A 16,642-nucleotide genomic window follows, 5' to 3' on the forward strand; every position below is an offset into this window, starting at 1 on the left:
CTCCTTCCCCTGCCAGGTCTACTTCCTGTCCTTTTTCCTTATCTAGTGAATGCCATTCTCATCCGTTTATTTGCCCAAGTCAGAAACTTATGACTTCTCTTTCTCTCCCTTTTGAGTGATCACCAAGTCCTATCAATTCAACCTTCTTGATGTCTCTTAAATCTATTCCCATTGTCATCGCCTTGGTTTTGGGTCTCAACTTCCCAAAGGCTCTCCCTTGTTCCAGATTTGACCCATTCAATTTGTTTTCATTGTGGCCTAAAGGATCTCTTCCAAACAGACGTCACCAAACTCTTTCTATAAAGGGCCACAGGATAAGTATTCTGGCTTTGCAGGACACATATGGTCTCTGTCCTGTATTCAAAAACTATTTTTAACTTGAAGACCATACAAAACAGGCCATGGGCTATATGGCCAGCAAGCTGTAGTTCACCAACTCCTGTTCCGAAATAGACATAACTAATCTTTGTTCCTTTGTTTAAAATTTTTCATTGTCTTTTCAGAGCCTTAAGAATAAAGTCTAACCTCTGTAGCCTCTTCACAACTCACTCCTACTTATTGCTCTTGCCTCATTTCTTGCCACCTCACACTCTATAAATTTCTGTCACACTAATTGAAAATATTCACTATTGTACAGACTGTTTCTTTTTCCTGGAATGGCTTTCTTCTCCCTTCCTACCCTCTCACCTGTGCCTGACCAACTCCTGTTTATCCTTTCACACTAGTCGGCTCAAGCTGGGGAAGCTCCCGACAGGCCTGATGCTTCTCCTGCATCCTGCCGGGGCACAGGGACATACCCCTCTTTCTGCCCCATGGAAATGAACTGTGACTGTCTGTTTGCCACACCATGAGCTAATAACTGCATAAGAGGCAGGACCACCATCCTCATTCTGTAAATCTGGCATTTACTGTACAGATGTACTTAACAATTGTTGGAAGAAAGAACAAAGGTGCATTACAGTAAATCTTGGCAAGACTTGGCAGGATACAAACCGTTTAGTAAGTGATTTATATGTAAATTCAGACACATTAGATATATTACTTAACAGTATCAGTTACAGCTTCTAAGTGGAATTATAGAGAAAATTTAGATAAAAAATTAATTAAACATGTTTTCAGTAAACAGAGTTTAATCTCACTTCCTTTGGGATATACTACACAGGGTGAAAACACTTCTAACTCAAGGACACAAAACATGAAACTGGTAAACACTAAGACAATCAGCTCTTAGGGGGTAGACCTACCTTCAGGGAAAGGATAGTTGCACTTTGAGAAAGTTCTTGTTAAATGTATAGATTGAAAATACACTCACCAAATTTGCCAGAGCATTATGCACCAGCTTCTTCTGCACTTCTTTTGCTTTTTGCCTTGCCTCCAAGGCTGCCAAACGCTTCTGGTTGTCTTCAGCATGCTTATCCTTAGCACTCACATCTGAAGAGTTACTAATAGAAAGTGAGAAGTCAGTTTTGCTTTCCTGAGTGTCCTTCCTGGAAGGGACCTTTGGTGAGTTATTAAGAGATGTGAGGCTGTTTGAATCCGACCTTTCTTCCTCTGAAACTTTTGTCTTTGTGGTACCACAGCAACTATCTTTGTCAAAGCCTATCTTGTGAGTCTTTGCACTTAAACTTAAGGATTTCTTACCTTTTAATGGCAACAGACTAGAAATAGGATTCCTACTTCCCTTTTCTGAACTGCTGGAGGACACCACCTTGCAATCTGGACTCTCAAAAGTGGACTGTCTCTTTTGAGGCTGAGTATGGTTTGGGCCATTTGCCCTCTCTGCATGTTGGCATGGAGTCAGTTCATTTGATGAGCCGTTAACATGTGGGGAACCATTTTCCATGGAAATGCTACTGGGATCCTCATATTTCAAGGAATTCTGATCTTCATTTATATTGTTAGGTGTAACACTTCCTTTCAAGGATTTTTTCATTGACTCCTTTCCATAGAGACTGCCTATTCCCTTGAAAGCCTGAAATTTTGGTTTTAAGTTGTTTTCCTTTGCTGTCTGTTTACCACAGGTGTTCTCTCCTTCTAAAAGGGAAGCCACAATTTCCTCAGGATGAATACACTGTTGTCCTCTGTGGAAGCTATTAGGAGTCTTGGGGCTCTTGGAAACTCTGTCAAACTTGCAGTGGGTGGTGGATTCTAGGCTATCACTCTTGGTACCTTCATTTTGAACCTTCAGATCACTGCTAGCCAACTGTTCCAAATCAGCTAAAGTGAGATTCACACGGACACAGTTTTTCATGATGGCATTATACTCCTTGTCTTCTTCAGACTCAGCTAATTCTGATGTAGAACCAGCATCTTCACTGCTACTGGAGTCAGATGGAGATTTACAATTAAGAGGTTTCACCCCATGGATAAGGGCTGACTTTACATTCTTTTTTCTTTTTTGTACTTTGATACAATGACCAGAAAGCTCAGAGTTTTCTCTATTTTTGAAATAAGTTTTCTTGTATATAGATTTTTCCATTTGTGAAAATTCTGTACTCTTTTTGATCTTATTGACATTTTTTTTCATTGCAATGACTTCATCTGTATCTCCTGAATCATATTCACAGTCATTTCCCATAATATCATTATCATTAACATGGCAAGAGACATTATTTTTGATATCTAAACCTGTTAAATGAAGTTTTTGAACATCTGATTTGAAGTCATCCCTTACAACTTCAAAGGGGTCATCTTCAGATTCATTTATTGAGGGCCACGTAGTTCTCCGTAAATTTTCCTCATTTGTAATCATCGCTTTTAATTCATCTTCAGAATCAGTATCATCATCAGACATGCTATGTCTCTTCCTGGCAGTTTCCAAGCCAGATGTCTGAAAAAGGACATTATTAAATTTTTGAGTATCAGAACCAAGTTCAAGGGGTGGTTTATTAGGAGTAATGGAATCACAAGGTCTTTTTCGTGCAGCTTGTTGCTGTGTTAAGTATGGACTCTCCATCACCCAACTGGACCTTGGATTCATGGCTAGAGACCCAGTGGAACCTTTGTCCTTTGGCCCTTTTATCATCTTCTTAGATGGGCCATGAAAGTCAGAGAACTCTCCTCGCCGTTTTTTACTTATAGGGTCATTGCCTCCTTCTAATTCCCAAGTGAGGCTGGATATAGGAATGGTATTTGGGAAATCCTCCCCTATCTTCTTTAGGTTGTGGCAGTATTTTGAAGGATCATATTTTATGATGTTACCCAAAGTCAAGGAACACAACTAGTTTTATGAAAACCTATCAATCTGGTGAAACAAAGAATACTGTTTAATCTCGAGCAAGTCATTTATCTTCACTTACCTTCAGTTTCCTATCAAACAAAATGAGAACTTCACTAGGTGACCTTTCAGGGTCTAAGAAATTGAGCTTTTAATTACATTTCCCAAGTTACAACCAAGTACCACCACTATTAGCTGGCCAGAAAATACGTGGACCATATGTAGATATTATAGCAAATCTGTTCAGATTATATTCTAGGTATACAGCCCAGGACTGTATACCTAGTAGACAGAGTTCTGGGTTCAGGGGAACTCAGAAGGGCATGGTTAGATGATGCATATCCTTTATTCTCAAACTCTTTTGGCCATTCCTCTCTTCTCAGTACTTATTCATCCTAGCCCTGATTCTCCTAGCTCAATGACATCCATTTCACATGAATTCACTTTCTGCAATGCAGTTGTTTTTTTGTTTTTCTTTTTTTTGAGACAAGGTCTTGCTCTGTTACCTGGGCTAGAGTGCAGTGACGTCACAGCTCACTGCAACCTTAAGCTCTTGGGCTCAATCGATCCTCCAGCCTCAGCCCCCTGAGTAGCTGGGACTATAGGCGCATACCACCATGTCTGGCTAATTTTTTAAAAAAATTTTATAGAGATGGGGTCTCGCTACGTTGCTCAGGCTAGCCTCAAATTCCTGGGCTTAAGTGATCCTCTCACCTCAGCCTCCCAAAGTGCTAGGATTACAGCTGTGAGCCACCACACCTGGCCTGCAATACATTTTTTAGGTCTTTATTAGAAAGCTAATAATTCTTTACCAGGGTTGTTTTGTTGTTGACATTATCCAGAAAGATTCTACTTAATGTCAATGTGTTGTAATGATAACTGCCATTTGCTGAATCCCTAAAACATATGAATAGGCAAGTAGTATTTAAGCTATTGTTCTTTTAAAGTTCCTTTGTTCATTTATTAACTACTTAATACAAGCCAGTTATATGTGAGGTGTGTCAAAAAGTGTGTATTATCTCTACTACCCTTTAACATCTACCGCTTGCTGTCAGTGGCTGCCACTGGTGGGAAGCCAGAAGATGGAGAGGAAAAAATCAATACTTCCTGACTTTGTGGCACTGTCAGGGAGGGCAGAATTGGTACCTATGGCCAGTGCTACTGTGACCTCAATTCAGGCAGTGGCCTCAGTGGCACAGTAGCAATGAGCTCTCAGAACATATCTTTTTGCTTCTCTATCCCCAAGGGTAGGAGTGGTTTACTGCAGTTGTCAATGACTGAGCAACCTGACAATCAGCTCTTGGCTCCTCCTGCACTGTTTTAAACCAATTTCATGTATTATATGCCCTCTGTTTGACATAACTGAACTGTTTCTGCTTCCCCGACTGAAACACAGGGTTAAGAGCTGAAGGGTACACCAAGAGAGGCCTCTGCTCAGAAGTCTATGACACCATGTTTTCAAGATCTTAGACAATCTGACCTCATTGACTAGGCATCAGAACTTGCTCTCCCTGGGTTCCATACTATTTTTTTACCCACCATTCTCTTGCCTGTCTACATATTTTTATTTACTATTTTCCTCCTTCCAGGACTACTTCTTTTCACTTTTCTATTATTTTAAAACTTAACTCAGTTCTTCTAGAAGTTTCCTTAAGGATGGCCCCTTGTTCTTTCACCCCATTTTAGCTCCTTTAGCAATGGCTTTGAATCTAAGTGCATCAAGACGATGAATAAATTAATAAGCAAAACTGCTTCTTTGGCACTCAGCATTTGAATTTCTTTTTTTTCCTCCCGTTTTTAAAAATTTTTATTTCAGAATATTATGGGGGTACAAATGTGTTGGTTACATGGATTGCTTTTGTACAGGCTGAGTCAAAGTATAAGTGTGCCCATCACCCAGACAGTGTATATTGTGCCCGTTATGTGTGATTTTACCCATCCCTGAATTTCTTGCTTGTATAAAACCTCGCTCCAGGCCGGGCGCAGTGGCTCACGCCTATAATCCTAGCCCTCTGGGAGGCCGAGGCGGGTGGATCGCTCGAGGTCAGGAGTTCGAGACCAGCCTGAGCGAGACCCCATCTCTACTAAAAATAGAAATAAATTATCTGGCCAACTAAAAATGTATATACAAAAAATTAGCCGGACATGGTGGCACATGTCTGTAGTCCCAGCTACTCGGGAGGCTGAGGCAGTAGAATCACTTAAGCCCAGGAGTTTGAGGTTGCTGTGAGCGAGGCTGACGCCACGGCACTCACTCTAGCCCAGGCAACAGAGTGAGACTCTGTCTCAAAAAAAAAAAAAACCTCGCTCCACTCTCTCATTATTTCTCTAAGTGTTTCACATGTGTTGGTAAATACCCTGCTTAGAAATTGGGAAGATAACACACAGCTTAATAAATACCTCAAGATTTACTGATAGAGGCTGTGAAATGCTAAAGGTATTTTGCCATTATCCATCACTAGCAAATAACAATTACTCTAAGAGGCCGATCATAAAGGATATTTTACGTTTATGTTGATTCTTGAGGTGAAGAACAGGTAAGACTCTTCCAAATTTACTCACAACCCAATTCTAAAAGAAAAAAAAAGAATTTATTTACTAGATGTCACAAAGGGAAAAGATTAAAATAACAACGTTATAGAAATATAATTTTTAAAAATTGAACTCAACAGTGGGCTATGAACTCATGGTGGGCTATGATTCCTGTTGGGTTTAGTTTTCTGACAATGAAACAAGAGTTCTCAAAGAGAAAAACTCTGAGAGGAAAATTAAAAAAAGGAAATTTGGAACAGCTATCAACCCAAGTAAGCAGTGTAGGATGCTACGCAAAAAACAGTAGTCATTAAAAAGGCAAACTTGGGACTTGCCTGTACTCCTTACCACCTATGTTCCTTATATGCTCACCTCGGCCTGGGTTTTGATTTCTTTTTCTATAAAACGGTGGAGAACTATCCTTACTCAGAAGTTGTAAACACACCTGAAAATCATAAAGCATTATCTATGTTATCTGCTTCAAAGCAAGGGAAAAAAAGTACCTGGCTTTAGATGTGACAGGTGTGATTACGTAGTCTCAGATGTCAGCTCTTGGGTTGGCTCTGGCTACAGAGACTCACCTTGTGCCCTGGCACTTCTGTCCCTGGCACAGCTTTCATATGGAAATTCACGCCTTCCATCTTTCCTAACAAGTTGCTGTTGCCTGTTGCTGATTTTTCTCTTTTTGCTTTTGCTTCTTCTCTCTCTTGGGACAATCTGCATTAAAGAGAAAATATTAATATAAGAGTTAAAGTAATCAATCATGTAAAATGGTTATTTCCCTTCAGATGACCCTAAATGAGCACTGTAGTTATTTATAAAGTAAATAACTTTATAGTTTTAAAAACCACAATAAAACAAAACACTTTGTCAATAGTATAATAGCTTATATAATTTTTAGAACACACAAGTAATATGTTTTCTTTGTAGAATATTGAAAAATATGGGAACATGAAGAAAACAAAACATATCCCCTATCCCATATCCTATTGTTAACATTGTCTGCTTACTTTACCTCCATTCTATATGCGAATATATACATTTTAAAATGTAATCCAGATCATACTCTAAGTACAGTTGGGTATCTTTCATGTGTCAACTTATCAACACATATTCTTTGAAAACATCACTGTAATTGCTGTACAACATGCCATTACACAAAATTATCATAATTTATTGACCAGGCCCCTACTGCCAGCAACTGAGCAGTATAGGGCTGGACAGGATCAAGGGGCTTTTTTGTCAGGGCTGTTAAACTAGAGCACCAAAATTTCTCTTCTGGTCTGTCCACTCCAGTCAGGTTCCCTAAGCCCTAACATCCACTCCTACACCTGTGCTATGCTCCAGCAAATGTCCCAGCTCCCCTTCTTGGAAGACAGAGACCATGGATTACAAGCTCTATCAATTTTCCCCTTTCAACTTATGTACTTTGGAATTTTATGTATCCTTTCTCCCTTCACTCTCCTCCATGAGGAAGAGGTGGCTTTCAGAGCCCAATTTGGTAAGTCTTGACTATTTCTACCTTCCTAATGAAGAAGATGCCATCTCAACACTCCAATGCAAATTACCCCCACCTTACTCAGAACTGGACAACTGCACTGACCAGGCCTCACTGGCCTCACTGCCTCTGATCTGTCTTCTTTATGTTCCACCTCCCAGAATGGCCATGATATTCATGCTCCTCATGTGCATTGACACAGGTACTCCAAGGCAGCTGCATCATGAGTGCACACTGCTCGGCATGGGGCCCCAGTGCCTGCACACAGTAAGCCCTCAAGTACTACTGAATGAATGGTACACGACCACCCTGTTCAGTCAGAGACCTCCAACTGAAGAACAAAATCAAATTCTCATCTTTTACACAAGACAAGTCCCCTAAAACATGCCTCCAGTAGGCTGCCTGCCACTTGTTTTAATCTGTATGCTCTTGGGACATTTCGTTGGTTTAGAACAATCTCATCAACTCTCTTGGTTGCTCCATCTGCATGTTCTTAGATTCTCTCCGATTTTGAAAGCTGCCAAACTAATATTTTTTCTCCCTGATAATATTTTTAGGATTTTAAAAGCTCTAATGGTTGTTACACAGTTTTGTTTTTATTTTTTTATTTTCTTTTTTTTTTTTGAGACAGTCTCACTCTGTTGCCCGGACTAGAGTGCCGTGGCATCAGCCTAACTCACAGCAACCTCAAACTCCTGGGCTCAAACAATCCTTCTGCCTCAGCCTCCCAAGTAGCTGGGACTACAAGCATGTGCCACCGTGCCCGGGTAATTTTTCTATATATATATATATATTTTTAGCTGTCCATATAATTTCTTTCTATTTTTAGTAAAGATGGGGTCTTGCGCTTGCTCAGGCTGGTCTTGAACTCCTGAGCTCAAACAATCCGCCTGCCTCGGCCTCCCAGAGTGCTAGGATTACAGGTGTGAGCCACCGTGCCCGGCCACAGTTTTGTTTTTAAATCACTTGTATAATTACTCTTATACCTCTCACATAGGGATCTCCTATTATCTTTATAACTTTGTATGATATTAGCATTAATAGATAATATCAACATAAACAATTTAGTAGTGTCTATTAAAATTTATGTGGATAAATCTAAGATTCAACAACTCTTTTTTTATTTTTATTTTTTGAGACAGTCTTGCTCTGTTGCCCTGGCTAGAGTGCAGTGGCATCATCACAGCTCACTACAACCTCAAACTCCTTGGCTCAAGTGATCCTAACTCAGCCTCCCGAGTAGCTGGGACTATAGGTGTGCACCACGATACCCAGCTAATTTTTCCATTTTGACTAGAGATGGGGTCTTGCTTTTGTTCAGGCTGGTCTCAGGTGTGAGCCACTGTGCCCAGCTAACTCCTTTTTTTGACATAAAAATCCTAGAAAAACACTTGTACAAATGCAGGAGAAAATGGTCAACAAGCATCTAAGATTACGAAAAAAATGGAAACACAATAAATGTCCATCAGAGGGGAGGGACAAGCTATACTGTGGTATAGCCATTTTCTGAAACAGTACTAACAGCTGTTATAAAGAAGGGGGAAAATATACATTGCCACAAAAGATTGTGCTAAAAAAGAGAAAATACATAGATATACTTTTATAGGTTAATATGTACATATGTAAATGCCCTGAATTACCTTTTTCATTAGGGGATTCAGAGTTGAGATGTATTTAGCTCTACTTGTTAAGCTTGAATTTGCCAAGAATATAATAATATATTACCTGATAATTTCAAATAAATTAAGTGAATATATAAAACCATTTTCAAGATAAAAATAGGGTTTAAATTCACATGGAGCAAAACTTACCTGTGCAAAAAGCTTTCTTTTGCTAGCTGAATTTGTAACGTTCCACCTTTCCATTTTGTTTTGTTTAAAACAGACATACCTATAAGGTAAAGAATTATTACCCAAGTACATGGCAAAGCAAAAACGTATTTCAGCATGTGCTTTTTATAATTACTTAGTACCAAGAAAACTAGACTTGTTTATCACAAAGAGACACAGAGGAAGTGGAAGAAAGAAAATGAGACCTGGAGAGAAGGGACTTAGGCTCTGTCTCATCTTGACCCCTTACCAAAAGGGTTCTTATACTTCCTATCTCATAGTGTTAGTACATTAGAATGAGGCAAAATGTGTAAACTGTAAAGCAAAACTTGCAATTTGTTTATAAACCATCAGGAACCTCTAAATAACTGACATTTATTTGATATTTCATTCTTTTTTCCCATACTATAACAAGGAAACATTAATGTAATCTTTTCAGGTTAAATCAGAGAACACTTTGGAATCCTGTAGCTTTTTTTTTTTTTTTTTTTTTTTAAGCTATAGCTGCTTGCTGGAATGGGAACTCAATGTTCACCTGTTTTTTTCTTTTTAAAAAAATTTTGTAGAGACACGGTCTTGCTATGTTGCCCAGGGTAGTTTGAACTCCTGGCCTCAAGTGGTCCTCCTGTCTCAGACTCCCAAAGTGCTAGGATTAACTACATGAGCCACCGTGCCTGGCCTGTAGCACCTTACTTTTATTTATCACCTCATACTAATTATTACTGTATAACTTGCAAATGAATGAACTGTGTTTGAATTGCCATGCCCAACAGTTGATTTTTCTGCATATCTGTTTCCTTAAGAATAACCACTAACAGAATTGTCCAGGGGGTAGCCACTATACTAGTACAAATGTATCATTTAATTCTTACAGTAATATTATGAGGAAAGCACTATATTTTGTCATTCATCACATAAGCAAATTGGGGTTTAGAAGTTTAAATAACTTCCCACAGGTTACATAGCCTAGCTATGTGGTTTTTTTTCAGACAGAGTCTCACTCTCTTGCCCGGGCTACAGTGCTGTGGGGTCTGCCTAGCTCACAGCAACCTCAAACTCCTGCCTCAAGCAATCCTTCTGCCTCAGCCTCCCAAGCAGCTGGGACTACAAGCATGTGCCACCATGCCCGGCTAATTTTTTTCTATATATATTTTTAGCTGTCCAAATAATTTCTTTCTATTTTTAGTAGAGACAGGGTTTCGCTCTTGCTCACGCTGGTCTCGAACTCCTGCCCTTAGGCGATCTACCCACCTTGGCCTCCCAGAGTGCTAGGATTACAGGCATGAGCCACTGCGCCCGGCCCTAGCTATGTGTTCTTAACCACAACTTCATAGTTGTCACATATAATTCCTCACTGAACAATAAAGCAATCTTCTTGCAAATGAAATTTTAAAAGACTAAAGGCCTTCTTTGTCTATTACCATGTTCCCTTTACTTATCTTTCAATGTCTTTTGACTTTTCAGCCTCCAAGTAACTAGAATACATTGCTGCATCAGTGGCAATATGGATTATCTCCCCTTCCTTCTTCATTGAAGGCCACTGTTTGCCCTTGCCTTTACTAAACTTATAAACAAGCAATTTCACAATTTCAAGGACATGGTCTTACAAGGGCATATTCTTTTTTTTTTTTGAGACAGAGTCTCACTCTGTTGCCCAGGTTAGAGTGCTGTGACATTGGCCTAGCTCATAGCAACCTCAAACTCCTGGGCTCAAGTGATCCTCCTGCCTCAGCCTCCTGAGTAGCTGGGACTACAGGCATGCGCCACCATGCCCAGCTAAGTTTTTCTACATATTTTTAGCTGTCCAGTTAATTTCTTTCTATTTTTTAGTAGAGACAGGGGGGGTCTCGCTCTTGCTCAGGCTGGTCTCGAACTCCTGACCTTGAGTGATCCTCCCACCTCGGCCTCCCAGAGTGCTAGGATTACAGGCATGAGCCACCGTGCCCGGCCTACAAGGGCATATTATAAAGCCCTCTTCTTACAGTATTTAATGATAAGGATTAGCTGCCCAAGAAATGAACAGATGGAGGAGGAAGAGTGTGGCATAATATGCAGTGGATATGTGTATCCAGCAGTTTCTGTGAAAGTTTGGTCCCTTCTCCAAAATATTTGAGAATAGCAGTTTTAAAAAAACCCAATAGCCATATGCTGCCATTTGTCTTCTGATGTCAAATGGGATGGACCTAAACCTGCAGAGTTGTAGGATACCAGAATTCTCTTGATCATGGTTGTCCCTCCAGATGACTTAAAAGTGCTGTTGAGGTTTAGATTTGGAACCAAAGTTATTCCAGGTGACACAGTGACACAAACTGGCAAATACTTCAGAAAGTATATGGCTATCTTACATTTTTTCAGGTCTGCTTCTGCTACTTTGATGTTGATATATGCAAAGATTTTCTGTGGGTTTCCTAAAAAAAAAAAAAAAAAAAGAAAAGAAAAGGAAATTTATTTAAACTTCCATCTAGGAACAATGTAAAAATGATTAAGTTTCTAAATTAAAAAAATTAGTTTTTGAAAATTTATTCTTTGAAAGAAAATTATTATTATTATTTTTGAGACAGAGTCTTACTTTGTCGTCCTGGGTAGAGTACAATGGTGTCATATTGGTTCACTGCAACCTAAAACTCCTGGGCTCAAGCAATCCTCCTGCCTCGGTCTCCCGAGTAGCTGGGACTACAGGCCTGAGCCACAATGGCCAGTTAATTTTTCTATTTTTAGTAGAGACAGGGTCTCACTCTTGCTCAGGCTGGTCTCGAACTCCTGAGTTCAAGCAATCCTCTCACCTCCAACCCCCAGAGGGCTATGATTATAGGCATGAGCCACTGCACCCAGACTTGAAAGAAAAACTTTATCTATTTTTGACTGGACACAAAAGTTGCATTTTTTAAGTATGATTATCAAAATATTCCAAAAAAGTCAGTAAGAAAAAATGTCAATTAGTCAGTTAAGGAAACATCTTGATTGTATGCTAGTGATACTCTATTTTATCAGGACACTTAATGTCAGAATGTCAGCTGTGAAAATGGTAAGTTACATGTTTCTGAAATCAGATGTTTTGCAGTCTAGAATTTTTCTGATTTCAGAAACTAATTCTGGTCAAGTTCTGAATCATATATAACACCTCCAGGGCATCACATCACGCTTGGTGTTCACAGCTAATATTCATCTCTGAGGTTGCTTTATTTTATAACACGACCTGAGATACATCTGCTTTTACCCAGTGAAGGACTATAAATTTACCTTGGTCATCTTTCCGTGTGATGATCTCCACATTAGAAACTTCTCCAAATCTGCTGAACTGATTTTGTAGGTCTGTTTCAGAAATGTCCGTGCCAAGGCCACCCACAAAAAGGCGCTTTGTTTCTCTGTTGGCTTTCATGAAGGCTGGGCATATACTCAGTGTATTCTAGAGGGAAGAGCAATTTCTTGTATTCAGAGAAGAGTTCTTTCCCTTAGTTCTTCTCAAATCTAACAAACAACTCTTTCCTCTAAACCTTCTGTGCTAAATTGGTCACCTGGACTTGTGTTTCACTTGCTATTGTATTGCTTCCAAGTTTTATCCCTAAAGATTTTCTGCTCAAGCCCTACAATTACATTCTCTATGAAGCACTTGGGAACCACCCTCACACTCATAAAGACACACGTACAGGCAGAAGCTTTCCCTCTAAAAATGGCCACAATATTACACCCTATACCTTCTCATTTACTTATTCATGTTGTTAGGTGTTTTTCCTTCATTCATTCATGTGTTCACTTATTGACTTCAGCAAACATTTGCAGAAATAAGATGTGGCAGGTAATACACTAAAGCTGCAGTCCTCGATCCCGGGGCGCAAGGTGAGCCGGCAGTGAGGGAAGCTGCGTATGTATTTACAGCAGCTCCCTATTGCTTGCATCACTGCATAAGCTCCACTTCCTGTCAGATCAGAGGTAGCATTAGATTCTCAGAAGAGCATGAAACCCACTGTAAACTGCACATGCGAGAGATCTTGGTTCCGTGCTCCTTAGGAAAATCTAATGCCTGATGATCTGAGGTGGAGCTGAGGTGGTAATGGTAGTGCTGGGGAACGGCTGCAAATAGATGATCATTAACAGCAGAGTTTGACTGCACAATAAGTGCAATGTGCTGGAATCATCCCCAAATCGTCCCCATCCCTCGCCCCACGGAAAACTGTCTTCCATGAAACCGGTCCCCGGTGCCAAAAAGTTTGGTGACTACTGCACTAAAGGATAAAAAGACAGGTCTCCATCCTGGAGCTCCTCACAAGTAAATAAATGCTGTGATTACAATATTATGTCACAATAAAAGTATCTGCAAAATGCTATTCAGGCACAAAAAGAGCAAACTAAAATTACAGTGAATACAGATTTGTGTTTTTACTATATGCCTACATTGTACAAAGTAGTTTGCATGTATCCTATGTCTCAGATGAGCAGACGAGGTTAAGTCACCGTCCTAATGCCATCCCCCAAATTAGTGGTGAAGCCAGGATTATAATCCAGATCTAAATCCAGAACTTGGAATACTTAACACTATACTACGCAAATTGTTGGATTACAGCAGACTCAGGAAAATTTTTCCGGAGATACTGAGGACCATCATAAGATCTTTCATCTCGTGTAACACCCCACAGGGGCTCAGCTCCCACCCTGCCCATCAGCAAGGGCTGAGACACTCCTTCCAAGTGAGACCTAAAAACAGCGCCCAGAAGCATTCTGGGCAAAGCTAGATCTACCTCTTCCTGGTAGCCTCCGCCCCCAACCTCTCCATCCCGGCCTTCTTCCTCCAAGAAGACCCAAAGAAGCGAAGGGTGAGGCCCCGTCACTTCGCAGGCTCTAAGCTCACTCCTCACCGCGTCGTGCCCCGCAGCCAGCAGTGCAGCAGCCCCTAACTTGCTGTCACATGTCCCAACAGGAGTATTCTTCTCTTCCTTCCTACTCGATTTCCAACCCAGCCTCCTAAGGTTCCGTTACCACACTCAGTTCCTGAGGGCTCTTTATTTCGTTTCCCGTTCCCGGCCTACCGTGATGCCTCCGCCACCTTCCCCTCAACGACCGCCAAAGAGCCCAAACCAAAATCCCCTAGTTTCCACTGAAGAGGCTTATCGCCATGTGTTCACCGATTCCTGGACTAGGTCGGCGGAAGTGACGGATCAGAAGAAAAATAACGAGGCGATCCCCTCACGCCATCCGGAACTGCCTCTTCAGTGACGCACTCAGGTGGCTCCAAAGTTGCTGGCGGGGGTGGGCCGCTGAGCGCCTGGGCTTCGGGTTGGAACGTACCAGCTCTCTCGAAAGTGTAGGGGCTGCTTCAAGACAGACATGGAACGCCAAGGACCCGGATACTGTGCGAGGGCGGAGCTGGACGCGCCGGGCAGCGGGGTTCCCGCGTTGCATTCCTGTCTCCCCCCGCGCGAGCTCCGGCATGGTCCGCCCTGGAGCGCGCGCGAGACTTGAAGCGCCGGGCTAGGCGCGAGGTGACAGCGGCGCTTCAGCGTCGGCTCGCTTCGGTGCCGCGTCATGGACGCCGAGCTGGCTGAGGTGCGCGCCTTGCAAGCTGAGATAGCGGCCCTTCGGCGGGCGTGTGAGGAGCCGCTGGCGCCCCGGGAAGAGACGTCCCGAGTCCAGTACGTGGCCCCTGCCCATCCCGTCAGGCCCGCCAGCCCGCGTCCCCAGCCACGGACATTCCCGGGCTCCTACTGCTAGCCAGGCCTTTGCTGAAAGTTGTAGCGTGAGAGGCCCCGAAATGTGGGCATGAACTAGTATCGGTCTTGTAAAGACGGTGACCCAGAGTTGTGGGCACCGCGTATGGAGCCCCGCTGTAAACTCACTGCGGTGTGTTAACTCGTTTAATCGCAGTGGTGTGTGTTGATGACCATCAAGAACAAAGTCTCCCTTTTGGTTGGCAGAGGTATCTAGTTGGGATTTAATAACTCCATTTGGTTTCAAGGCATTTGTTTTTATGGGTCAGCTAACGATGGCAAGTGATATTGACTTTTGTTTATGATAATGACATAAAATTTCCTTTGGAAAATAACTTAGGTGAAAAAGTTGATGTAAGGAAAAATAGCTAACATAGCCTGTATTGGAGAATTTGGCAATTCTCCGAGGTAGGTGCTGTTGTTAACCCCGTTTTATAGTTAAGGAAACTGAGGCTCAGAGAAGTTAAGTAGCTTGCCCCGGGTTCCAGAGAAAGGAAGTGTCAGAGCTGGATTGGGACCCAAAAATCTAACGCCAAAGTCTAGGCACCTGCTTTTCGTTTACTGAAGGAGAGAAAAAGGTCTATAACAGTGTATCATGTATCTTAAACATGCAAGTTACTTGAAAATATAAACGATCTTCATTTTTTAAGTCAAGGCTAATTTGACACAGTTGTAGAGAGAATGAGATTTTCCTCAGCCTACTGGACAAGAGTTTGTAGAAAATGGGAAGGAGGAAGAGGTCTAAAGAAAATATTTGCCTGCATGTTCTACGTGGTCATGAAAGTAGAGGATTCTCTGACTGGTACAAGGGCTAGGTAAACAGGGCACGTATATATTCCTCCACAAGTGAGAGTAATTGAATTAATGACCCTTGTTACTTGAGGTGTGTCCCACAGATTGGAAGTTTTAGCATCACCTGGGAATTTGTTAGAAGTACACACTTCAGCTGAATTCTAGATCTACTGAATCAAAATCTGCATTTTAAAAGGACACCTTGCTCTAACAGACAATCTGTGTGCACACTTTAAAGTTCGAGAAACACTGTATCATACAATGGGGAAAAGTGGTTTCTTTACTGGCTGCAAGCTGTCATTATTAGCCCAGAATAGCATAGTAGATTACTCACGTAATCTGGGACTCCTAAATAATTGAGTTGGGAAATCAGAAGAGACCAGACTGTGAGAGACATTAAATCTCAGTCCAAAGTACTTGGATTTAATTTGAAGTTTCTTTCCTCTATGAGGAGGAAGATTGGAACCTGTGTACCAAGCTATTATTTAAGTGATTTGAAATGGTCGGATGGATTGGAGGTGGGAAAATTGGAGCTAAATTATTCAGTTATATCCATGTGTCCAGCTGTGGAGCCAAATTGCCTGCCTTCAAATCCTGGCTCTGTTATTGGCTGAATGATCTTAGTTAAGTGATCTCCCTTTTCTGTACTTCAGTTTTCTCCTTGCTAAAATTGTAGCCAAATTACTGGCTTGTTATGAGGACTAACTGAGTTAATATATGTAATTCATTTAGAACAGTACTTGTATCATTATAGTAACTAACACTAATTAGTAGACCATTGATTTTTTAAACTCAAGTTGTGTATAAATTTGTTTTATAGGAAAAAAATTTCTTGTGAACACCTAATTTTGACAAAATTTTTATGCTACAAAGACAAATTTACAAATAAAACTAAAAACAATAAAATTCAAACTAATCCAAAATAGTTCAAACATCATTAGTTGAAATAGATCAATGATATTTTGATCAAAGTAGCTGTTATGAATGAGAATATGCAGGTTCTCTTTTTTTATGGTAAATTGTACGTAACATAAAATTTATTATTTTAATGATTTTAAGAGTATTGTTCAAT

The 16,642-nt window shown here is 41.0% G+C and overlaps 2 protein-coding genes across 3 annotated transcripts in view; one reads left to right on the forward strand and one right to left on the reverse strand.

Moving 5' to 3' along the window:
- Positions 1–14,256, reverse strand: part of NOL8 (nucleolar protein 8) — a 29,865-nt gene extending 15,609 nt beyond the window's left edge. Inside the window, exons 1-7 of the mRNA XM_045562322.1 lie at positions 14,101–14,256; positions 12,317–12,482; positions 11,422–11,484; positions 9,059–9,137; positions 6,331–6,466; positions 5,720–5,788; positions 1,313–3,196 (exon numbers count right to left, since the gene is read on the reverse strand). Of these exons, the coding sequence (XP_045418278.1) occupies positions 1,313–3,196; positions 5,720–5,788; positions 6,331–6,466; positions 9,059–9,137; positions 11,422–11,484; positions 12,317–12,455 (2,370 nt within the window). The 5' untranslated portion in view covers positions 12,456–12,482; positions 14,101–14,256. The remainder of the gene's footprint in view (positions 1–1,312; positions 3,197–5,719; positions 5,789–6,330; positions 6,467–9,058; positions 9,138–11,421; positions 11,485–12,316; positions 12,483–14,100) is intronic.
- A 267-nt stretch (positions 14,257–14,523) lies between these two features.
- The window catches only part of LOC123646337 (centromere protein P), a 239,244-nt gene continuing 237,125 nt past the window's right edge, over positions 14,524–16,642 (forward strand). The window contains exon 1 of one of the 2 annotated variants that reach the window (XM_045563162.1): positions 14,524–14,703. In XM_045563162.1, coding sequence (XP_045419118.1) covers positions 14,597–14,703 — 107 coding nt within the window. In that variant the 5' untranslated portion in view covers positions 14,524–14,596. Of the gene's footprint in view, positions 14,704–14,929; positions 14,988–16,642 lie in introns of those variants that run through there. The other variant, XM_045563163.1, reaches the window with a different exon arrangement.

The sequence above is a fragment of the Lemur catta genome, chromosome 10 (genome assembly GCF_020740605.2).
Source record: "Lemur catta isolate mLemCat1 chromosome 10, mLemCat1.pri, whole genome shotgun sequence".
Taxonomy (NCBI): Eukaryota; Metazoa; Chordata; class Mammalia; order Primates; family Lemuridae; genus Lemur; species Lemur catta.